This window comes from Phalacrocorax aristotelis, chromosome 6 (genome assembly GCF_949628215.1).
Source record: "Phalacrocorax aristotelis chromosome 6, bGulAri2.1, whole genome shotgun sequence".
Taxonomy (NCBI): Eukaryota; Metazoa; Chordata; class Aves; order Suliformes; family Phalacrocoracidae; genus Phalacrocorax; species Phalacrocorax aristotelis.
In genome coordinates, this window is record NC_134281.1 from 27,185,716 (window position 1) to 27,212,089 (window position 26,374).

Consider the following 26,374-nt stretch of genomic DNA (forward strand, 5'->3'; position numbering starts at 1 on the left):
GAATTTGATGAAGTAGAGACAACACTACTTTCAGGGCTTACAGAAAGCATATCTGTGTGGATCCGATGCTGAATAACCATGTTTCCTTAGTATTCACTGTCAATAATCATTTTCAGTTCTTAAAATTCATAACCTTGAATAGTTTTCTAAATTACATTTGTTTTTTTAGCTAATGCTTGGATGTATTCTTAGCCTATTTCATGGTGGCAAACTGTAACCAGTAAAAACCAAGATTCATTAATATTTCAAATGTAACAGTCTCTTTTGGCATGTGGTTAATATTCTCTAAACTAACTTAAAACTCAAATTATTTTCCACAAATTAAATATGAGTCAGTAATGTTTCTTTACAAACCCCTGAGTTCAGGGTGCAAAAGGGAGTCCTGTTACAACTCTGCAGTCACATGGATGCCTGAGTTCCAACGTATAGGGGAGTCCTCTGTTTTTTAATCCACTTTTTCTAACAAATGATAAATAAGCCCTGACAGATGAAAGACTTTCAGAATCTGTAGGATGTCTTTTGGATAGCAAATATATTTGAAACCTACCTGATTGTACCTGGCATTAACATAGTGCTTGAGAATACCAGTGACGAACTGGGTCCTTCTTGTTTGAGATGCCATAATACAGGGATTTTAGAGAAGAAAGTTCTTCCTTCATATTTACACCAAAGGCCCCATCACTCCAGCTGTGTGCCTTCGCTCAACCTTGGGAGATGTAATCTGATGTGATCTGAGTCAAAGTAAACATTCAAAATAATTTCAACCCAGTTACAGAGCATGAAAACCAAAACATATCTGTCAGGGAGTGGGGACAAAGACTGCAGGGCTGGGTATACTAAGGGATCCTGCCTGCCAAAACATACCCACCAGCATCAACCATGGCAAGCATGGGATCAAGTAGGACTAGGGTAATGGGATGATGTGAAAACTGTGAGGGTGTTGAAAGGTTATTTTCCTGACATTTTCTAAACAAAACAAAACAATGCAATACACAGCACTGTCCTTTTCAAACTGTTTTTTTTAAATGGGAGTTTTTATTACAGTTCTGCTCTCTACCCCCTGGAGAACAAACGTTTTTGATGGGAGAAAAATAAACAAACTCTGCTTTAATATTAAAACTTCACACAGAATTCTCCTGAAATAGAAGCAGTCCCACCATCTCTACTAATAAATAATACAGACCAATCAAAAGAGTTTACACCAGAGCAAGGTAGGGTGGTATACTGTCTAATGAAACACAAAGTACCTCAAAAAAATTTTTTTCTCTACTTCCCAGAGATTTCCTGCAACATTAAGGGCTTGTTGTCTTTTACCTTACAATTCATTATAACATATTTTCAGTGGAAAGCTCTTTGAGCTTGCAAAAATCACTTTAGCTAAATGTACTAGCTAAGACCTCTTGAAAAGGGGAAAAAATGGAGAGAAAACTCCTAGTGAAATTTTGCACCTTATTTGCGCAGTCTGAACTGGTGATGATACAGTGTTTACCTCTGTGAGTTCTAATGCTCTGATGCTGTCTGCTGTGATACAACTGTGTCTTTATAGCTCCACAAACTGTTGCACAAAGCCCATGGCCCCTGGCTCAAATCTCAAACCACTCCATTGCTTTTCATTTCAGAAACATCTTTCATACTAGCTAGAGTCACAAGGCAGGTTTTGAAAAGGCAGGTTTTATTGCATAGGCATAGTGGAGTGCCAAAAATGCTGGAACCTAGGCCAGGTTTTGATGGCAAATTTATTTCAAAGTACAAGTCATTAGACTTCACTGTGCTTTCCCAGTTCTCTGCTCATGGCAGTTCGTGTGGATGCAGCATGGTATGAATAATGGCTCACCTGGCCACAGGACCAGCACCACCTCACATCAGAGTAGCGTAGCAAAATGTGGTGCACAAGTCTGCGCCAATGCAGTGTGCTCATGCCTGCTCTGCCAAGTAATCCTAGTCTGCTTTGCAGGAGGTTTTGGCAGAAGTTAAATAAAATGTGAACCTATGTCTACCTATTACAGCAGAAAGATTAGGTAACTGGATGGGGAAATCCTGTTACTTATGGAGGTCGCTTTAATTCCTGGTTCTTTGGAGTTCAGGCAACTAATCCCTGATTTGATGACTGCATGCTCAAAAAAAATGACCTATTACGAGACTGTAGGAGGAGAAGTATAAATAGAGTGGTGAAAACTGAAGTAGGCTCCAGCTGGAATAGCCAGCTGTCCTGGGCAGCAGCTGTTCCTTCCAGGACAAAATAAGCGTACTGGACAAGATCTAATTAGGTAAGAGGCTCCTGGAAAATGGAAGTTTTGCCTATGTAAGGTCTGAAGGGCATTACTGTCCCATGAATTTGTGAGAGGTTCGAAAACACTGTAAGGTACATTGATTATCATTAATGCACTCCTCTTTCTCCAAACACAAATGAATTCTGCAAGCCAAGGTAGTTCTGTGTCAGATTTGTCAACAGATGTGGTCTCCTGCACCGAGGCGTGCATTCTTCATTTAGCATTGCTCACCACCAAGATTATCAGCCTTTAAAGATGAGGTCATATTTTCATCCTACATATTATCCCTGTACAGCTATATTTTTTTGGCATGTAAATCCATCCAAAGCTGGCATCCCATCCTCTGAATGGGCAAAATGCCACTGTAGCAGATGGGTGACCAATGAAACTAGCACAATGGCAAGTCAGACTGTGTCAGGATAGCTTCTTTTCCGTGAACAATGAAGTGGCATCCAGTGGAGTTGTTCAGCACCTAAAACACAGGTATAATGATATTATTCATTGGTTCTTGAGATTAATGGTGAAGAATGCAAGTTATCAAACATAGGTTCATGAAGTGAGAATAATGTTTCTGTAGTTACTTTGGACATAAATTGTACAGAAGGAAACACTGCATCAATAAATTACTCTTCCAGTTAATTTTCTGAAGTAAAGAGTTTTGCCTAAACACGTTACTAAATGAATGAGTTACTGCTTACCTGAAATGCAGGAAAAACATCCCCATGAAGTAAACAATAAACATAGAAAAATCCTTACAGATTTAACAGTGTCAGTAGGTCTGATCTAGAATGGTTCTTAAGAACTCAGTCAAACAAATGAGATCTTGTTTTGGTTTTGTTTCCAATAATCCTACAGGAATTAAAATTTCTAAATTCAAGAGTATTTCTCCATGTCTCTTTAAAGAAAAAGGATGTGACAAAACCACAGGGTAAGATGTTGGAGCTTCTCTTTGCTTTTAGAAAAGCACCTCTACTTTGAAAGTTAGGAAAGTGTTATTTATGTTTCCTTTTATTTTAAAGAAACTAATTAACATTCTTCTTATATATTTTTACACTATTCAGTTATATAAATATATTTTAAGACATCTGTTATATCAGGTTTCAGGCATCTTAGCATTGCTAAATTGATTAGAAAGCACAGGATTTCTTATAACAGGATTGCTTATGCCAAGTTGTAAAAAGGTATCTTTTTTCTGAAATCAGATATGATACATGTTTTAAAAGAAGGAATGAAACAAACAAACAAACAAATTCTCAGTTGTTACACTGGTTTAATTTAACGCTAACATTAAGTACTAAAAAATTAAGGTATTAAGCAACCTTAGAAATAAACACATTTTATACATCATTTAAATTGAATGTCTTCAGAATATCTCTATATTGTTAGTAAGTAGGAGTTAGTGGACATTCCCCGTGTCATTGCATTTTAGGCATAAATGTGTACTGTTGCATAATTGTTACTGATATGAGGTACCAAAAAAACCCCCAAAACCTAGAATAGTATCTGTTGTCCATATGGTTACACACCGAAGTATTTGCATCTGCTACCAGGGAGGGATATCTAAGCATTAGAAAACAGCTAGAGTAAACTTTGGCTTGCCACCTTATTTCTGGTAAAATGAAACTTGCAGAAGACATCACTGATGAATGCTGTGGTTTCTGCTTCCTTGCTCAGGAGAGGAGTCACTCACAATTTTTGTGGACAAACGGAAGCTGAGCAAGAGGTCAGAAGGAAGCGATCCCAGCACAAACAGCTCTGTGGTGACTCTGGAGACACTGCACCAGCTCGCAGCCTCCTACTTCATTGACAGGGACAGCACACTGCGCAGACTCCACCACATCCAGATTGCCTCCACTGCCATAAAGGTAGGGGAATTTCTCTAGGACTTGCCTGGAGGTGTGTTTCCAGATTCACTATCTGCTTCTCAGGAGAACTGTGTTTGCATTAGTAAAAAAAGATTTGTTAGCAAAACAGTAATTTTTGTTCTAAATTTTTTTACCTAAATCAAAGCATTCAGCTGACAATGAAGATTTTAGTTTAGAAGAGGGTTTAACGCACTAAAGGTATTACTCTTTATATGTGATACATAATTTGAATGATACAGATGGCCCTTATAGAAGTGTTTGGTCATTGAGACAGTATCCTTTACTTGTGTGCTGAGCAGCTGCATTTATAGGCAGACTTATATCTATGTACGGGTGCATACAGTTCCCTTATACTTCTTTTCTTCTTTCTTTTTCTTCTCCCCCCCCCCCCCCCCCCAATAGTAATTGTAAACCAGTAACTAAAACATTAATATTTTTTTTTGTTTTTTAAACTGACCTTTGGAACAATTTGGAGCTCTTGGTTCTGCAGTTTTGTGGAGGCACATTGTATTTTCTGATAGGAACTTATTCTAGTACGGTCTGTCAGTCAAAGCATCCTGCCTACTGACTGCTACAGGTCACTCATAGCACTTGGCTATGGAGGATGCTTGACTAAGATCAGTGTTCTAGCAGATACTATATAAAGCAACAACTGTTCTTTTGAGCAGCTCTCTAGCCTAATGTCACGTATTTGAAACAACCCCTCTCAGTCCATTTCCACCATTGAAGAACAAATCAAATTTTAACTTGCAGTTGAATATGCATTATTATGAAGATTTTAATGCAAGATGTGATTTAGAATCCATTCTGCTCATTGGATCTTTCCAGTGATAACTAAGGTCTTCATTAAAGACCATCTGAAGCCAAAAGCAGTTTCCAATTACCTTAGCTCTTAGACAAATAAATATATATTTAACTCTTTGGGAGTGTCAGGGCCTTTACAGTGAGAAGGATATAACTGCAATTTGTGGCTTTACAGTATGTGTTCATTTGGGCTGCTGGTGTATGGAGGATAATCCTCCTGTCCCATCCAGTATTGGCCAGTGGCATGGCAGCTAACCCCAGCTCAGAGCTGGTCATCTGCAGGTGCAGGATGGTGTTTGGCTGTCAGGCAGCACAGCTGAAAATGCAGCAGAACCAACAAAACCCAATCTCATCTGGGTGCTGCCCGTCAGATCACACAGTCTTGCTGCAGACTATTGTGCAACCCATCCTTCTGATCTGATTTATCTTCATAATCTTATTGTTTATTATGTAGATGTATAGCAACCTTTAAAATTAGGGTCCTTCTGTCAAATCACATGCAAAACTTTCCTTCTATGTTAAGATAACTTAAGGCTGAAACCAGTGGGAACTGAAGAGACAGAACACAGAAATGTAGTGACAAAACAGTGTCTGAAAGAAATTCCTCCTTTCTATTTACTGATTTTTTTAAAAAACAAGTTTGTGTCATAATGCAAACTTCAACCCTGCTTGTTAATAATTTACGTAATGAATCTCCTGCATGTCCAAAGTTTTTTACAAACACTACAAGATGACTTAAGTTTTCTCTCCACCCCCTCACTGAGATGGATACAAATGCAATCTGTAATCCATCAGCAAATCTGATTTGGTTAATTGACTGCAAGGGTATCTAGAAAATGGTTCTCACATCAGATGCAAACGCACTGATACATGAAATCCTCAGCTTTTTAGCTTGCTTTCATTGACAGTGTGGGAGCATTTGCATTACAGATTTCTATTGTCAGACCACTTAACTGAACAAAAAACCTGTTTCTGTTGAAAACTAGGAAAACAAAAGCAGCCAGAGAAGGCATTTTTTTTGTTCTCTCCCAGGCAGATTTTTGAAACACTGCTGTTTTTAAATTGGAAAACCATCAAATAGAGTTCGAGATCCATGTTGTAAATAGAATATTTCAAGATTATTTATTAAATCATATATACTGACATCTGAGTTAGACCACAGGCTTTCAGTAGAGCTGTAGAGCCAAATCTCTCTGTTCCAGCAGATCAGCTTGAGGGCTGAGTCCAGAGAAGTGACACCCGAAGGTACGTGAGGAGTGCTTTCCCCACCTGGGCTGCTGCAGGGAGGAAGGTGAACCCAGTGCTTTTTACACCAACAAATTACTGGACAGCTTTTTAGGTCACAGCACCTTCTGTATCTGGCTTGCTCACCACAGCTCTGCTCAAAATTTTACTCAGCTCAAGAGACTGAACTGGTGATTTGCAAAGGGAGTCCAAGAAAAGCTCTCTCAGATGACTGTACCTCCCTTCTGACCACCATCAAAGAAACCCACTATAAAGGTATTGGAACAGGTTTAGAAATTCTTTAAATTCTGACTTTATATTAGAAGTTTTCCAAGAGGTACACAATCATTAAAAAAAAATGTTCAGAGTCTATTTAGTACTTGATATTATAATTTTTGATTCACTGTCAGACAGCAATTCTCTCCTAAAACTCAATTTGCACATACATATAACTTAATTTCATTGAAAAGAAAAAACCAGAAATGACAGTTATCTTTTGAACAGTTTGGTTTCTCTTCCTTTTTAGTCAGTGACTTTTATTTACATTTTAGATGGCTCTTTAATATACAATGTACTAGACTGTACCATATTAGCAGAGTTGTTTATATTTTAATAAGAGAGAACTGAGAGTATTTATAATTTTTCATATCACTCATAGTCTTACTAGGAAGAATTTGACTGTCCTTTTGGGAATGTGTGCCTAAATAAAACAAACAAAAAAAAAATTATTTAGAACAGGTAAGACTTAAAGCACAAATCAAAAGATACGATATTTACAGGTAAATCATAACATTTCTATGCACAAATGAGCTCTGACACAAAGATGTTCCTGGAGTTTGAACTTCAAAACAAAAGGGAGTCCTTTGATAATATTTGCTTGATTGCTTTTCTGTTTGCTTTTCACGTTGCTTGTGACTATGGGCAATACAGAACTGCAGCAGTAGTTAGAAACAACTTTGCACAACTTTTTGCACAACCATGTATTTGCTGTTTGTAGTATTCTACAAGGGCTATCCTGATGGCTGTGACATCCCTAAAAATATTATTTCAGAAAAGAGATTAAAATTACACTTTTCTTCCTTCAAAAACACAAACAAACAAAGCCAACATTTTTCATTCCTTTAGTTCCAAAAATCAGTATAAGCCTCCTTTTTTCAGGTTAGACTAGATCACTCCTCACACCTCTTTCTTTCTATAGTTGTATCTGCAAAAAAAAGCATGTTTTTTCTTAAAAAGCAAGAGGTTAATACTTATAAAAAACATGATGAGCCTCCTAAACAAGTTATTGTATTAATTCTGTGTCCTTTCTTGTGATTTTTTTTTCTCCTTATTTATCTGCCTTTTAGGTTATCTGGTTTGGGAAGGGATAAATTTTCTTCCTGGATGCATTGTAAATTGATAACACATCAATGAGGTTAATGATCATTTAGCAATAAAAACTTAATAATAGCATTATGGGAAGAAATATTCTTTCACCTACAGGAGCATGAAACTGTAAGAAAAAAACCTAAGCATGCAGTAGTAGAGGAGGTCTTAAAGCTACCTTAAAAGCACCACTGAGAATGGATTTGTCTAGGGTAGGAAAAAAGGATAAGCATTTAACAGAGCTATTGCAGAAGTCAGTCGTAGGCTAGGACAGCAATGAGCAAGTCACCCATTCACAATCTAAGGCTGTATCTAGGTTTGGCCATTCAGTTACTAATGTTTCCAGCTTCTTTTTCCAGTGTTTCCTTAATAGGTTAATGTCTAAGGTTTTTACAGATGGGACTTTGAGAGGGATCCATTAAGCCTCTTGAGTTACAGAGCTGAATTAACAATAGATCAAATATTACATGAGAATGATCAAGTTCGATCAGTCTTCTGGAAAAAAATCCCACCAGAGATAAATATCTGTTTTCCCAAATTCTAAGAATTTCTCTTAAAAAAGCAACACATATTGAAACCTTTTTCTCCTTTATGTAATGAAAACAGTTAATACTTGAGCAATTCTTACATTCTTCATTCAAATTCATTGTGATATGTGATAGCTGAACTTTTCACTTTCAGGCCTTTATACATTATTCTGTGGGACTGATGCAGGAAGATAATAGTTTGATAAGTTTTACAATTAAGATTTTCTACAAAAAACCTATGTCACAGAGAAAGGAAAGCATTAAGAAGGGGGAAATGAGAATTAACATCAAAGTCTTTATGTGTGTTTCTTATTTATTTATCTAGTAAAAAACAATAACATTCAGAGCAAAATCTGTTAATGTGCACCATGAGGAAAGGAGTGGAAGATATGTATTTGATTAATCAAATTTTTTAATGAAATCTGTTTGTAATCAAGTTTGTTAGCTGTGACATAATTCTCCTTAAAAATAACATGAGCAATGATAACTGATTGAGGCTTTGCATTAATCATATAGACAATACATTGCTTATTCCACACTAAAAAATGTAAACTCACCATTCACAACATTTCCCAAATAGAAATCAAATGTCCATGGGAGCCGCTCAGAGCCTATATCAATATTTAACTTATTTAAAAGGCCCTGATACATACATTCTTCCAATATTATTTTAATGCATGCATTTTAGTGTGAGTGGTTAGGCTCATATGCTAAATCAACAGTTTGCATTCTCAAGGGCTTCACTGGAAACTCACCAAGTGCCTGAGGGCTGCATCTAATTTGTATATAGATTTACATGAAAGTACATCCTGTTGTGTTTAAAATATTACAGATCCAACATTACTTCCTTTGCATGTTCATTTTAGAAGACTTTTCGTATGAAAATTTCTCTTCAGATGCATTGATGGCTGTTAGCTCTCCCTATTAACATCCGTGTTAGGATTATGGGGTATGCTTTCCTCTTGTTTAATAAAATCCTGTACAGTTGGTTGTGGAAACAGAATACAAATAAAGTCAGCAACTGTTTTTCTTTCCCTGTGTGGTATCTTTAATGAGCAATATTCTCAGCTTTTCCAACTTGGTGTTGTTCTTACTTCTGTATAGCCACGATAATTTGCAGCTATTGAAGATCTAACCATAGCTGGAGGCCCAACAGAAGGTGAAATGACCTGAGACCTAGTACTATTCAATGACCCTAATCCATATGACAGACCTCTTTCCTTTACTGATTGATGGATGGTGTACACAAGACATGAAGGTCACAACTTACTGTATCATCTACTGTGATTCTGGCAATATGTCCTGTCATTGCCCACGGGCAGAATGATGTTGGTGTAGTAGACTGAGATTGATCATGCATCCATACTCCTAACAACTAATTAGGAGACTTTTCCAATGGTGGATAAATGTGGAGGGTTGTGCATGGTACATCTAGATCTCATCCTGTTTTCTAAGTCTAATGCAGTATTCTCCTGCTCAAGTGACCCTGATTCCTGTTTGCTAGAAGCTGTTATTCCACCACTGCCACTAACGAACTTCACTAAGTCCAAACAATTGTGCAGAACACATAAGAAATACACTGATCACACAATAAATTAGTAAATTAAATATTATTGAATACTCTCACTGCATTCTGCAAAAAGATAAACAGCTATGTTAGGCAAGTATAGCATTGCCGGATAATAAAGTGAGGCTGTTACAGTAGTTGTCTTTTGGAGGATATCTTCTTCCATTCCAGAATACATTTTCTTTCAAGGGAGTTGGGGCAGGTGTAGGTGTTATCTCAGGATTCAAACACCTGTGGGACAGCCACAGTGCAGCAAAAGAACAGGAGGCAACAGAAGAACAGATGCATAAACTGAATTTTCCACCAGCTATTTACTGCCAGATTACAGCCTATTTATTCCATGTGAGTGAGAAAGAATAAACATCCTTGAGAATGTGCCCTCTAATTTCAATTAAATTTTGTTGTGTAATTTGCTTTTTTCTTCCCCCAAAACACTTTTTTTTTGCTATGAGAAATTTAAGCACTTCTGTTGTCTCTGAAAACTTTAGATTACAAATAGTTTATAAGAACAGAGCTCTACTGTGTTGATAAATATATCCGATTATTTATAATTAACCCAGGAATGACCTATGGTGGGCTGTTAGAGAGGAAACTTAAGTGTAATGACATTAGCTTGTCACTCAAAATTCAGACTGAAATCCAAACAGGTTTTTTTTGTTTCTTTATTTTGTTTGAAAAAGCTTCCTAGCTTCATTTTTATTCTTTCATACCTCACACTTGAATGTGTTTTTCTCTGGATTCAAGTAATTGCTGTAATCAAAAGTAGAAATGCTGAAATACTATAAAGCCTTGTGCTTTTGTCAGATTTCTGGCTAATTCTAAATGTAGAAGTTTTTCACAGCCAAATATTTTAAGCTTTTGAAATCTAGATCCCAAACCCTTCTTGCCCTCACTTTCCCTATTCCGTCTGTGGACAGGTTTTAAGACTGTATAGCTGAGAAGCCTTGTAAATAACCAAAACTTGGGAAGCTCAAAAAATTGTGCCTAGCAAGAGCTTTAAGTTGCAAAATCACAGTTATAAACATTGGGCCGGAAAGACCCGTAATATCAGGTACTTGTTGACTCAGTTGAAGAAATTAAATAGTAAGTGTAAGTTTAATTAAACAAACCTAAGGAATTTAAAGCTAGAAATTATTGTCCCTTTCAAAATATTTGTGGCTTCTCCATTGTGTAGGTAAGGTGACATTACTTAAGTGTGTCAAGGAAAAAAAAAAACAGCACCAATTTTCAAGAACAAGTATTCTTCAGGTCCATTATGAAATTCCAAGTTCTCCATGACCTTGGCACATCAGACTGCTTTCATACAAGAGCAAAGCTTGAATTTTTTCAAAGGCAGAGTTAAAAATTAAGATTTTCAGGAAATATGTAGAAATTGTGGCCTCAAATCTTTGACTTGATGTGGTAAACTCCAATGAAATTTTTGTGTGAATTAAATACTTTTGCAGTTTACTTTGAAAATCTCACTCATTATTAAAAGCTCCACAAAATCAGCTCGTTATTTATATGGCTAAGTATGGATTTTTAAACTTAAATTTGGGTCATTTTCTAATCTTATCTGATGAACTGGGACCTGCAGTTAGGCATCTAGCTTCCATTACATTTTGGGTATCACCTAGCTCCTAAGTGTCTTTCAGTAATCTGAATTTAACTGTGGATTTGGATAGGCACATTTAGACAGCTGGAATCAAAATGCTGACATTCTAGTCTTTGAGCCTGGCTCAGCCATGCCACAAAGCACAGCACAGAGGCCATGTGCTAGTACATGGTGCTAACATCAATAAAATGTGAAATGCAGGACATGACCTGCAAGCTGTACCACACAGCCGTGCCCAGAGAAATATACCTCAATATGGTTTATTTGCCCAGGAGCAGCCCTGGACTTCCACAGCTATATCCCATCTTTTTCGGAAGCTAGATGAATCACAGGTAGCTATGATGCCTCTAAACCATATTCTACTGTGCAGAACAGGATTTGTATTTGTCTCATAAAATTGAAATACATGAGGTTTTATACATTTATGTTTGGGACCTGTTGGAGATCTTTGGATCAAATTCGCTATAGGTATAACAAAATCTTGTGACTCTTATGTGTGGAGCATTAACTAATTCTAAGAATACAGAAGGTGTAAAAGTTAGAGATTTATTTCTGTATCTTATTCAAGAACTTAAGTTGATAATATTAAAACCAACCTTAATTCATTTGGACAGTCGAGTTTTAATTAAATTGAAACTCCAGGGTTGCTTTCCCTAACAGGTAATGTAGAGGTCAGCTCTTCAACTGATGTAAAGCAGCACAATTCCTTTGAGAAACTGGCCCTCACTATTTCAGTGTGAAAGAAAAGGTGTAAAAAAAAAGGACCAGCAAGTTAATGCAATAACATGTTTTACTAAACGCTGTCAGAATGCATACTCAGCAACATAATTGACACAATACATCACAGCAGCTGCAGCATGACACTCGTAAAAGGATGTGTTTTAGCAGCCTCTAATACAGACTACACTGTCTCATTATATTTTCAGCAATGTGCATAGAGGAGTAATGAGTGCAAGAAGTTATAACATCTCTAGCTAGTTGGTAACAGCATGAAATGCTTTCAAAGCAACAAAATAGCACATAATAGAGATGCTAGGTTATGCATTTTGGAAAGACTTTAGATAGCTATTCTTCACTTAAAAAACAAAACAAAACAAAACAAAAACCACCAAAAAAATCCCCGTGAAACAACAATAAAAAAGGATAGACCATACAACATGATAGACCATAACAAATTAAAGAACTCTGTTATGTCAATTATGTAGTTTAGTATAGAGAGAAGGGTAAAAAAAACCTCCAAGAAAACAAAGACTGCCAAACCCCAAACAGGTTAAAAATATACATATGTAAACAAGAGACCCTGACAGCACTTACAGAACACTTGCCATCACAGTTGTCAAAAACGTATAAACAATTTATGCTACAGTTCTTAAATGTTTCATATTCTCTTTTTTCTTTTTTTTCTTTTTCCCTAAAAAGTGAAACTGGAGTAAATAATCCCAGAAAGCAGAGAAGGTTTTTAACATTGGAAGAGCTACAATAAACATACGGAACAATGCTGTTAGAGCGCAGCATTCCAGCTCTGATTTGGAGGCACTTAGGTTTGCACGGTTTTTAATTCGGTCTTTATGCTGGCTGTGCAGAGTTTTGTGTATGGGTTAAGAAACTTACTTCAGCACTCTCGATGTCCTCCACTCTAACTGACAGCTATGGCCTGTTTTCAGGTCAGAAAATGTCAGGCAAGGGCTATAAAATTCATAGAACACTTCCTTACCTCTGAACCCTAAGAAATACGAGATAACGTACCAACAACATGTATGAACACAAAGGTCAGATTAGGAAGCATATCAGGGTAACAGACACTCAGAGTCAGAATAAATAAGATTAGAAAAAAATATTAGGCTGTTAAAAGATTTCAGTGCTCATACTATTTTTCCTGTAGAATTGATACCCATAATATATTTTAACATATTCTGCTGTTATAAATTATGATTCAAACTGAGTCATTGTGTTCAATTTATTAATTTAACGGTACAAAACACCCCTGAAAATATCCTTCATGTGAGAATTAGAGGTAACTGATTCTGAGAGTTACATCATTGCTATCTTCTACAGCTTTCTACCTGTAGGGCTGCACACAGTATGTCAGCAGGATTTACATTTCTGACATCAAAGCTATAATGTAATCTCTAACAAGATAATGCTTGTAATGCCTATATATGCTGTAGCAGAATCTGGGTTTAGGAAAGATTTCATTATTTGTCCAAGAGACTTTCTACAGTATTGAGTGATTACTATAGTGTTTTCAGATCTTTAATGTCTGAAAAGCTCATAGTTTCATCACTGTTCTACAGACTCTATTGCTGAATCAAGTATCCAGAATAAAAAGTGTTTTCTAAATTTGTGTGGTGAGATTCTGACTTTATACAATGAATAAAGTCCACTGAAGTCAAAGAAGTTTCTTTGCATGCATATTGATATAATTGAGATCAGGGTTTTCTCCATTCAACCTCAACCATCATTTTCCTATTTATGAAATTATTATTCATTACCTCCCTCTAGATTACGCAAATTAACCTCCTCATTCCCAATAAATAGTCAATAGACTTCGCAGTCTTTGGGATATCTGCAGTATTCTTCCTTTGATTTTTGTAAAAAGTAAGAAAGCTATTAAAAAAAGGGGGGGAAAATTATAAAAGAACTATAGTTTCACAGCTATACTAGTTCATAATATTCCAACAGTTATAATAATTCCACTAAATAGAAGATACCAGTATACAGTCTCCTACCTAGTATAAAGATGTATAAGGAAATATAATTGTATTTTCTCCAGGAGTACCTAGAGTCTTGAAAATGAAAAATTAAAAAAAAAAAAAAAAAAAAAAGGAAAACCCACATGTTTTTCCTTCAGCTTTTCATTAAATCCTTAATATGTAAAAATAAGTGATGATAAAATGTTGCAGATAATAGAGAAAATGGTTTGAAGAGGAACATTACAATATTTTTTTCTGTCATATTTTAGTCTATTTAAGTAAACTTTATTCTTACTCCAGTACTCTGTTTGAAATATGGCATTCACAGCAGTACTGAGCCACACATATCTTTGTAAGAAACAAATAACCTATGTTCCTTTAAGCATACCAATTTATATACTTGGTTAAAGTATAATGATAAAACGTGTGGGTCTGCTTTTTTTTTTTTTTTTAAGATATGCAAGAGCACCGAAGCATTATGATTTTAATCTATGCTTGAAAATTTTCATTTGCTCATAAAGAGATATCTATTAAAAATAATCCTGTAGAAAGGAATTGGTATATTGCACAAACAGAATGGTAAAGTATCATACTTTTTTTTTCCTGAGGTAAAAGACAAAGGCATTTCATTTGTTAAACTCCACAGCATCAGGAAGTTACAATGCTAAAAAGTAAGGAAAGTTACTTCAGATAATTGAATCAAGTCTAGCAACAACTTAGGTGTTCATTTACACTGGACAGGATCTGTCCTCTCTTGATGAAAATATAGAAAGCAGGCAAGTCTACAGTGTAGGATATAAGGAGTTATATAGTACTATCCCAGTGTAACAGCTTAGAAAGGATTGTGCACTACATGCAAGCTAAACGTTCTAATAAGTAAAAAGTATAATAGTGACATATATTCATTTCATGCAAATGTTTACATGTGTAAGACCTGTAACTCAAAAAGCAACTCGTGTCAAAGGTTTTTTCACCTACCATATCATGAAAGGAGCTGGATTCTCAGTTATGTCTATAAATTTTCTAAATTACATGGTAGTCTACATGCAAACAAATCAAACACTGCAGGTAGTAGAGTTCCTTTCAATTATGAGCAGAACAAAGTCTTTCCAATTCTGTGGAACTCCACAGTACTGATAATAAACACCAGTCTCTTTTCATTTGTTTCCTCCTTTTTATTCTGAACTTCTCTCTTTCCCTAAATTCTCATGGTCATAGGAACCCTAGCTCCTTCTTTTTCTATGTTTTGGTTGAAGAAATGCACTTTTCTTTATGATACATCATTCTTTACCCTAGGTGTTTTCTCATCTATGTCAAGTCCAGAAAGAAATTAATAAAACAAACCCTTGGACAAGATTCTATATTCTAAACCTTTTTTTTTTTCCAAAAAATTATATCAATTTAAGATAATAGGACACATTCATGTATGGCCTAATGAGCAGGCCTTGATATTTGACAGGACTTTCTATTCCCATGAATCAGGATAATTTGAATGATTTTCCAGCTAGGCACAGCATTCTGCTGGATAACATTACCCCTGGAGCCTAATTCTAAGACCAGTCTTCTGTACATTAAAAATTCTCTTTTTGTCTAGTTCATGAAATAATAATATTGAGAATCACTCAGTAATTAGCCAAAAACTTTCCAAAGAGCAATCAGTTCATGAGTCTTTATATATGGTGAATGAGTTATAGTCTAACAACAGAGTTTGATGAAATATGCTCAATGTCATGTGCCAGAGATATTTTCACCTGCCAAAAACATGGAAACCCTCATGGTGCAAGTCCACAATGTTCCACTAAATTCAGTGTTGATTTATACTGGGAAGGATCTGGTCTTTCTTGATGAAGATATAGGATCTTGCTATGTCTGTAGGAATTTTCCATCCGGCTGTAATTCCTACCTCTCAAGATGGCTTTTTGTTTGAATTCTTTGTATTTCACCATTGTAATGGTCTTTATAACTGTACGTTTACATAAATACATTAGTAACATCTGATATGTTTGCAGCTGTAAGTATTTTTGTTATTTAATCAAACTCAGCAAACTTATGATACAGCTTTACTTTTGCTCTTATAAATAAAATATTGAACTGTGATTTGAAGTTTCCATCTCCAGATGTGATGTGCAGTTTTGGACAGACAGATACTCTTTCTTTCCTCCTCTATAATTTTTTTTGTGTTCTTTAAACTTTAAGGGATATAATGAAACTATAGTTTCATTCATTCATTCATTCAACCTTCCCAGTTCTTGTTCACTAAAGGTAATCATCTCTACAATCATCAGACTTCTGAGTGCTTGGCATTAGAAGTTTCTATATTTAAGGGTGAATATAACTAAAACCATCTCAGTCCTTATGCTACAGGGTTCTTGACTTGTACATATTTGACAGGACTTAAGTACAAAAGAAACAGTCTTTTTCCCATTTATTTTGACAGACCAAATCTGAAAGATCAGACTATATACAGAACGCAGCTACCAACTCTCATTTCCAATACATTTTGACTAAATGAGAAACCAAATCCAGTCCTCCTTTCTGATCTATAGCAGAAAGACAACAGAATTATCTGGAATGAAACTAGTCTCAGATGGGAATAAAAAGGGGTATTTATTCTGTCTTGGTAAAACTGTTAGGATGTAATGGTTTATTTTTCACCAAACATTTTTCTTTCATACGGTTCTTCACTTGCAGATTTGTTTCTTTCCTCTTGCCTTGCCTTTTCCAATCACTTTTTAAATCTAGAATAGTGCTTATCATCACATTGACAAGTTTTCTGTAAAAATTGCTACCTGAAAAGTAATTTTTAATTATATATATAAAATTAATTATTAAAATTTTGGGGTTTTTTTGGTTCATAGTAGACAGTTCTAGGTAGAACTGTGTAAATATTTGTATCTTAATCAGGTTTGGTGTATTTACCCTCACCTCAGGCTTGCACCAATTTGACCTAACATAGAAAGCTAATATTCCAGATAAACTGCCTTCCTTTCCCAGTCCCTCTTCCCTGGTGCTTCCTCAACTAATCCTGTCTGAAACCAGCCTGTAAATGTTGATGGTTCTGCATTCCAGAACACCAGCTGGAATAGAACTAGGAGACTTTGGGAGATATTTTTGTTATGAGGATTTCCATATGTAGATTAATCATGGTGAATGAGGACCACTTTTATTCTTTTATTGCCATTACGGTTTAAATTGTTGTAGAAAAGCCCTGAAATGTTTCCTTAACATTCAGCACTACAGTGAATTCAGAAGTAGTCTGGCTGACGGTGAGCCAAAATGCTATAAAGGTTTCCTACGTCTTGTGAGAACCTCACAAGTCAAGTCCTCAGAAATGCTTGGGTGATATGAAACCCATGCCTCATTTATCAAAGTAAGAACCCAGCACTCTTGAGTCTTGCAATGAGTTCCTGAGTGCTTACGTTAGCTTTGATTATGAGCATTGCTCCTTTAACTTACTTAAGTGATTTAGAAAACATCAGCAAATGTGTGTGCTTCAGAATAGAGTCAACACTAAGTCCTTCGTAGTTTACTGTTCCTAAGCTAAGTTCGTATTTGTCCTTGATTGGAGTTTCAAGTACAATCACAGATAAATATTAGAAGATGCCTTTTTGTACCACACAGTATTTAACAAACAACACATATATTTAGTTTTAAAGATAAGTGGCAGAGATTTGATTTTTGAATCCTTAGCCTGTTACAATTTATACAGTGAAGAAGTTTGCCAATCTTATTGCCGTACTTTGAGTAAGAATCAAATAACATCTAGCCATGCACTATATGTGACATACATATTTACTGCAGAAAATTCGGAATTAGATTCTGGTCCCAAATGTTCTTTCTGTGTCTTTTCATAAGTTCATGGGATTTAAAGGCTGAAGATTTTCTTTCACCACAGATGAAACTACATAGTAGTAATGGAACAACATAATCAATCAGAGTTATATAGCAATATACCTAGACTAGTCATCTAACACTGAGGAGGCATCCATGTGAAATGAAGTTTAGAGCTTCAGTATAAAGTTGCTTTTCTTTCCTAAAACAAATTTAACCAAATGCTACCCTTCAGTTTGAACATCTGATAGGGATTTAATGATTAAATTACAGATCAGTTGTAATTGTTAACTCTGTGTGTAGGCCTTCAAATATGCAGGAAAATACATAAAAATCAGTAGCATAAAATTAAGAGTTTTGCAAAACTATAAATCGAGAGTTGGCAGTACCAATGAGACAGAAAAGGCAAATGTGTTACAATCATTTACCAGAGGGAATAAATGGGCGGGAAGTAATGAGGATACAACCCCAAAATAAATCCTTAAAAACATATATGTCACCCAGGCAGATAGCAAGCCAGCAGACATGCACATTATGGACAGTAATGTGATTTCTTTTGAGAGGTTAGAATGACAACCCCCTAAGGGGGAGTTTAACTGGAATATGGCAAAATAAAGTGGGCATGCAAAATGTCCTGCTGCAGATGTCATAGTAAGTGAGGTGAAGAGTGTTAGCAATTGTAGTGCTATGGACAGTTCACATGCATTCCAGGAAGAAAATATAAGGTCTGGGAATACCTTAAATTATTAGATGTTAGAGATATTACTAAAGAGAATATTGCAACTAAGTTTTAGAGTTGTAAAGAAATACATAATCATAATTAGGGTCTCCATGGAAAATCTGTTTCTTAATTAATCTGCCCTTATCACTTTGATTTTTGAGCTTAAAGACTTTAAATCCTTTTTTATATTATTTTTACTTCCTAATGTTAACCTTTAACACTTATTTTTTCTTTAGAACAAGTTATTCTTATTTATTATCTTAAAATATAATTTATGTATAATTTCTAAAACTGACCACGTTGTGTTCAGTTTTGGGCTCCTCACCACAAGAAGGACATTGAGGTGCTGGACCATGTCCAAAGAAGGACAACGAAGTTGGTGAAAGGTCTAGAGAGTAAGTCTTATGAGGAGCGGCTGAGGGAGCTGGGGTTGTTTAGTCTGGAGAAGAGGAGGCTGAGACCTTATCGCTCTCTACAACTGCATGAAAGGAGGCTGTGGCGAGGTGGGGGTCAGTCTTTTCTCTCTAGTAACAAGTGATAGGACAAGAGGAAATGATTTCAAGCTGTGCCAGGGGAGGTTTAGGTTGGATATTAGGAAAATCATCTTCACTGAAAGGGTTGTCAAACAGTGGAACAGGCTGCCCAGGGAGGTGGTTGAGTCTCCATCCCTAAAGGTATTTAAAATAAGGGTAGGCGTAGTGCTTGAGGATATGGTTTGGTGGTGAACTTGGCAGTGATAGGTTAGCAGTTGGACTTGATGATCTTAAGGGTCTTTTCCAACCTTAACGCTTCTATGATTCTACGAAAGGTCAGTTTATATTTTCAAATTATCCAAAGATAATTTTTATACTGACTTAAACTTTCTTTTTCCTGTTACTTCACAAAGAAAAAGAACATTTTAACTTTTTATTCTGTTTCAGGAAGAACTATATATTTTATTCACACTTTCCCAACCTAAGAAAATTATTTTCCATTCAACTGAAGTATTATTAAGACTAATAATATCCGTGACTCCTATAAATAGCCAAATCATGCTGTCTACTTGAAACTAATAGGGACACGGTTAAAAATCCCAGTAGCCTCAGCATTGTATATTGGAACTGAGCCATGAAGATATAAATCCTATTCCTAATACTCCTGGGAATTCTTTATATGGGATTTTGCAGTTGGGCTAAATGTAGTTAGATGGTCTCCCTTTACACTATGTGCCCCAAGATTTCATTACAGCTTTTTGTCCTTTATATAGTAATGGATTTACATTTGGGAAAGGATGGAGGGTTAGGAATTGGGCTTTACTTCAGTAAGTTTCTTTGCTTTTGCTTTTTATGAACATGAAATATTATTTTAATTTGTATCTCACTGTCCTCTGTAATTTTATCTTTTAAACAAACTATATAGATTTCATTTATTTTTGTTGCTCATCTGTCTTTAGGCAATAAAATTTGTTAAAAAATAATATTTGTATTAATTCCAGTAAAATGTGGACAAGCAGAAGTATCTAAATGTAAAGTGAAACAAAATACTTCACTTTTATTATGTTTTTGCTAAATCTATTGCTTCTCCATAAAAGAATTTCACTCTCATCTGTTCTTCAAGAATAATTAAAAGATATAACTTGTTCTTTCTGAGAGAATGCCTGTCCTTATTCTCTCTATAAGGCTGATGCAACCTTGTTTTCTGAAAGTGCTGGAAATAAAGGCTCTGGTACAGCTGCCCTGACTGCTTTACCAGCAGCCTCATTTCCTGCAAACTTTCCTGTTGCTTTACATAAGGATGCATAGGGAACATGGTGTCTGACATGCAGTGGACTTAAAATGTCATTGAAAAGGGAAAATTGTGGCTCCCATGGCAGAATTGTCAACACTGCCAGTGATTTCAGCTGGGGTAAATCCTCACTTTCAACTTCCGTTCCCTCAGGAGTGTTGCACAGTCTGCAGAGTCAGCATTACAGAACAGCATAAGGACTAATCATTTCTTCCTCCCTTCCTGACCCCTAACTCAAGTATCTTTAGAAGTTAGTTCAACCTATATATATTTCCTGCTAGCTGAGAGCTGAGACATTCCTGACAGTTTGGTTTCTTGTCTAATTTTCCTGTGGCACAGCATAGATTCAACAAAATTTTTGATGTTCTTGTGGATTCACCTGGAATTTACAGATAATAAATTTCTCTCTGAGGTAGTGGGGAATAGGCCTGACCAGACAGGTGATTGCTCCCTATCAGATGAACCTAAGCACCCTTAAATCATATTTTTCAAGTATATAACAACAGAAAAGAATTAAAATAGTCTGAGTTAATTTCCGTTTCCTAGAATATTCTGATTTCTGAGGTATTTTGTGCTTTATGTGGGGTAATATATTTCAAGTTCATTATTGTTGTAATGGAGTAATCCAGTACACAATAAAATCCTGAGAGTGTAGAAACAAAGGAGAGGGAATGGAGGGATCACAGGATCACACTGTTCTCTTGGGAAGTTTTATTGCTGCATTCATTGAAATTGAAAGTCGTGTCCTTGCCCAAAAACTTGAAAGAAGTCCTTATAACACTTCTAATGAAGTTCATGGAAATTTTGCTGTTGTTTTCATTTGCAGAAAGATCAAATTTACTGTTTATGTTCCATCTTACAACAGCAGATGATAGAAAAATAAGATGGGAGCAATGCCAGGTCTCCTGAGTTAGTGGGCTCTTCAAATTAAAAGACAGTCCTATGCCATCAATATTGCTGCTAGAAAATGTGCTGAAAATGTTACAAGCCTATGAGGTATTGCTTTAGATTGCTGGCAATTAAAAAAAAAAAATTTCAAAATATTAATCCAGCCCTAACATTGTGGGTGCTGTTGCTTTGTCTATACTTCCTTCAGAAACGTTCATCTAGCTGGTAACACGACAAGTGTCAGTGCTTGGAACATTCAGAAGATTTTATTTATTTTAATTACACACTAATTAGTGGGAGTCTTTTAATATGCTCAATGACACAAGTAGGACAGCAGAGCAGCAACTATTGTGTGGTAAAGGAAAGTGCTGAAAGAAAGGTGCTTTTGTGAAAAACTGTTGAGCCTGGGGGAAAAAAATGAAAGTTGGCAGGAGAACCACTTCTAAATAGAAAGTACATTTAGTTCCTATTCATTTGATCAACTTTTTTTTAGGTGAAATGAGCACTGACTGCAGAATGTGCAGGGATGACAATGTGTGGGAACATGGGCTGGAAGACAAGTCCTGAAGGTGAGGTTGATAGGAGAGTCATACAGGAGAATCCTAAAGACTTCAGATTTCCCCTCCCTCCATGCTTTTGCCAATTTGTCTGTCTGCACCAATCATTCAGAAGAGTCCTTCTTCCATGAGTAGTCATGCATATATGATGAATTTGCTCTAAATAATTCTTTTAATGTTTAAAATATTGAAGAGGTTTATATAAATATGAATGCAGTTGCCTATTTTGAAATGACTAACATTGTCTCATTCTCCTTTGTGTTGGCTTAGTTATCTTCCTTAGAAGCCAAATACATTTCTAAAGAGTCTTGCTGAAGAGCATAGTCCTTTATACAAGACAGCACACTACTTCTGCATGGGCATGTAGTTAAGAATATTAGATAAGTGCATTTAAAAGGACGCTCCAGGAAAAATAAAAAATTTCTGCAAAAACAGATACCTCTTTTGTTAGGAAAGCCTTATACAGGCTTAATTTTCATGGAAAAAAAAGCACAGTTCCCAGGGAAATACTACCCACTGATATCACAAGAATTCAGCCCTGCTTAAGTGCTAGGAGGTATGTTCTCAGTGCACTTATAATCAGGTCGTTATCACCATGGTTATGAGGCTTAACTGACTGAAAACTGTAGGCATTTGTCTCATTAATGCCAAATGTTATAGTTTATTTCTGGGAACTGAGAACCCTGCTGCCCAGGGAAACCTTTCTGTGATAATCTTTGAAAACAAGGCACTTGAGAATAGCCTGCCTGGTTCATGTCAGATGATTTCACACATATTTTGTTACTGGTTCTTAAGGGGTTTTGGTTATTAAATAACTTTGCTTTGTGGTATTTTGCTTTGTGAGTTAACATCCTTTATGGACTGCGGGCCTAGCTCTCGCAAAACAAGCAGGTGGTTATGATGCTCTTTGCTCATATACAATCACTTCTGGACTATGCTAGCATCTTAGCATACTCTTTGCATTTATATTTTACCGTTCCCTCTCCTGTTTCTGGTTTATCTTTTACTGTACACTTTTAGACAAAATACTTCAGCTGTGATTTTGGGACTGAATGTAGTCACACTTCTCTGCTTGGGAGATAATTAAAGAAGTGTCATTGCCTTTCCAGTTTTGTTTCTATTGTTCCTGAAACAGAAAATGTAAAATCATCACTAGTTTCAGTAACACTTGTATCAAATCAGAATTAATACATTTGTAACATTTTGGTTTTCCCTCTCTAGTATGCTTTGTAACTAAATGAGTTACCCAAAATCCTTTCATTTGATCAGAAAATTTGACAGAATTTTGAGGATTTCATTTATCAAATACTCATTTTTTTCTTCTGATTTACAATTTTTGTTGAGTAGTATTTGTACAGAGTATTAAAAAGCATATTTAACTACATGACTTTGACCTCTGACTAGAAGCATCATCCATGGAAAGTTGGAGTTTGGATTACTTTTACCTGCATTAGTCTTACTTCATTGTATATTGGGACTATATATTATGATTTTCTTCTTGCAATGTATTTTATACGCAGAAGCTAAGAATATCAGGGCAAAGGAATTGACAAGTAAGGCTAGGGTCCTTGGAAAAGTAAAAGACTGAATAATACAAATACATAGATGTGACAGAAAACATACTGGTTGGAAAAGGTCCTTATTTTTTGCTCTACCTATAAAATCTTATTTATTAATACTATTATTAGAACAATACTTTATTGCTTTCTTATAACAAACATAAGCATATATAAATCATCTCAAAATCTGTGTTGGTTTTTCATATATATAGTTTTCTTTTGAATCAGTGGATTTATATAACCAGTCTCTAAAAAAGAAGTCAAAAAAGCCATTTAATGATGATTTTTCTCCATTCTGCCTCTCAACACACGTTACGCCACGTGCTATCACTACCATAATCAAAACAGCGGTATTCTCTACATATATCTTGTGTAATCCAAACGAAGAATGGAGATGCATGAACAAAAAGGGGCAAAATAATTATAAAGCTATTTACTAACCTTCCTTATTTTGTGGTTTCAGGAGGCATACAAATTATATGAATGGATAGGAATTGTAAAATTGACTTTATAGTTTCCACATTTCATATAACTCTTTGAAGCTGCATTGCCTTATACACAAATGGTTGAAAAGAATAATAATAATAATAATATAAAAACAAAACAACACTAAAATAAAGGCCTGGGTTTGTTCAGCATTGAGAAGAGAAGACTGAGGGGGTATCTCATCAGTACTTATAAATATCTGAAGGGCAGTTGTCAAGAGGATGGCACTGGACAGTTGTGCCCAATGACAGGACAAGGGGCAATGGGCACAAATTAGAACACAGAAAGCTTCATGTAAATATGAGATAAAACTTCTTTACTGTGAGTGTGACAGAGCAGCGGAACAGGCTGCCCAGGGAGGTTGTGGAGTCGCCTTCCCTGGAGACATTCAAAACCTGCCTGGACATGGTCCTGTGCCCCCTGCTCTAGGTGTACCTGCTCAAGCAGGGGGGTTGGACAAGATGATCTTGAGAGGTCCCTTCCAACCCCTACTGTTCTGTGATTCTGTGATTCTGTGAATAAAATGATCTTCAAATAAAGAATTGCATAGACGAATGCTGTGAATAATCTTTCAGAACTAGGATAAAATTCATAACAACATTCACCCCTCTTTTATTGCCTTCTGGCTATTCATCTTATTTGACGTAGCTGACTGTTATTGTAAAAACAGAATAGGATTCTGTATATGGGCTGCGGGTACTACACACAAATGAAATTTTAGAATGGAATTTTACATCACATGTTTGGAGAGTAGAGGACTGAAAGAACCCAGGTAAATCAAAATTGTCATTCCAGCCATGTCCAAGCCAAATCTGATGCCCATGCAAGAGTCTTTGTGCTGAGTCAGGATGATTAAGAAAAAACACAGTAAACCTGGCCCTGGCATAGATATTAAAGACTGCCAAATGTGTGCAGGGAAGACATCCTGACTGTCTCATTTCCTTGTGCAGCTGGCACTCTGCTAACAGATGTGGCTGAAGCTACTTCTGTGTGTCCTTCCTCAGGCTGCTGGCATTGCAAAGGGTCTCCTCCACTCTCAGGAACACTAGTGTGAAGTGACAGAAAGGTGTCAAGAGCTTGGAAGAACCTAAGGTTTTGTATTTACTTTTTGCAAAAGTGCAAGAGATCTTGGAAAATGTGAAATCTTGGTGGTTTCAAGAATAGCATGATCCAGCTGCAGCCACCCACACATGCTGGCAGTAGCACAGGCTGTAAGAGAGTCAGGCAATACATGAACATTCATGCATTCTTTCAGCAGACCTTCATATTCCTTTCAAAACAGATTGTTAAAATAGCAAGCTTCCTTCTGTTCGTAAGAGTTAAAGTTAGTTATCTGTGTGCATGTCTGTTGGCAGCTCAATGGAGGTGTGCTTTTTGGAAATGAGCTCCTTGACCCCATATTTTAGGCTTATTCTCCAGGAGATCCAGAGCAGAATGCAATACCTAAAGGAAAAGAAGATAGAAGTGGTTGTATTCAAAACTGAGGCAGATCATGAAATAAGGGTAAATGTGGACACAACTTCTCAGATGGTAAAAGGAAGAGAGCTAAGAAGTTCCAGGATAGTGGCTGGGAGCAGTTTAGGAGGGGGTATGATAGAAGAATTGGTTATACTTTGTCAATTGACTGGGACAATATTCTATGGCCAGCATTTCCTCCTATGGCTCTGTTTGTATTGGTTTTATTCTACTTCTGCTTTCTTCTTTCTGCCTAGTCTTGGTATAGAAGAGAAGGAACTACAAAACAATGAATTTCCTACAGCACCCAATCCAGTTTAAAAAAATGAGATTATTTTATACCTGTCTAACCTAGGCATTAGGGTTTTTTCCTTGACTCCCTATACAGACAAAAAAACAGACCAAACCAAACCAACCCAACAAAAAAAAACCCAAACAAACAAACAAAAAAAGACACCACAAAAACAAACTAAGGTGCTGCCTAGTCTGCTGTGGAGCTGCCTACTTGTCCTCTGGGCATCACAGCAGTGCTTCAAAAGCTGGAGTGCTTCATTGGTGACAAACTACATTAGACTTTTTTTTTTTGCTTAGAATAACATTTAAAAAAGAAATCAACCTTTATAATTATTTTGTTGACACTTAAGAATTATCTATAATATTCCATTGTTGACTTTTTTTTAAATTATTCATTCATTTAACTAACTTCCCGTTGTCAAGCACAATCCTCAACTGTTAAGCCTGAGCTCTGCTTGCGGTGATTCTGTTTTTATTAATTTAGCTGTATTTTCATTCTGTGGTCATGGATTCAGAGATTACGATAGGCAGAATGTCTAGAGTTTTATGTCTAATCTTATCTTAGGCTCTTTTCTGAGGAAAAATATCCCACTGCTAACACCATTATATATACAGCTCATAAAAGGTTTTTACTTCTGGATCCTGCTGTGCTACACAGAAAAAGTCAAAATTTTTCCATAGTTTCCACAAGGATTTGTCAGGTACACAAGCTTCATCAGTGAAAATCACAGACCTCATTTTTATGAACCACTGTTATTAAACTCATTCTAATTCCCATAGCTATGAAGAAATAAATTGTTTTAAGACTGTTGGTCAGCTAAAGTATTCTCTGCAAAGATTCTCTGCAATAGAAATAACAGTCTCTGAAGTTTGTAGTAGTGGTAAAACATTTGCAGTCATCCTTTTCATA

At 36.0% G+C, this 26,374-nt stretch overlaps 1 protein-coding gene across 1 annotated transcript in view; it reads left to right on the forward strand.

Annotated features, from left to right (window-relative positions):
- The window catches only part of BRINP3 (BMP/retinoic acid inducible neural specific 3), a 226,161-nt gene that overhangs the window by 130,696 nt on the left and 69,091 nt on the right, over positions 1-26,374 (forward strand). The window contains exon 4 of the mRNA XM_075096753.1: positions 3,945-4,135. Within this exon, the coding sequence (XP_074952854.1) occupies positions 3,945-4,135 (191 nt within the window). The remainder of the gene's footprint in view (positions 1-3,944; positions 4,136-26,374) is intronic.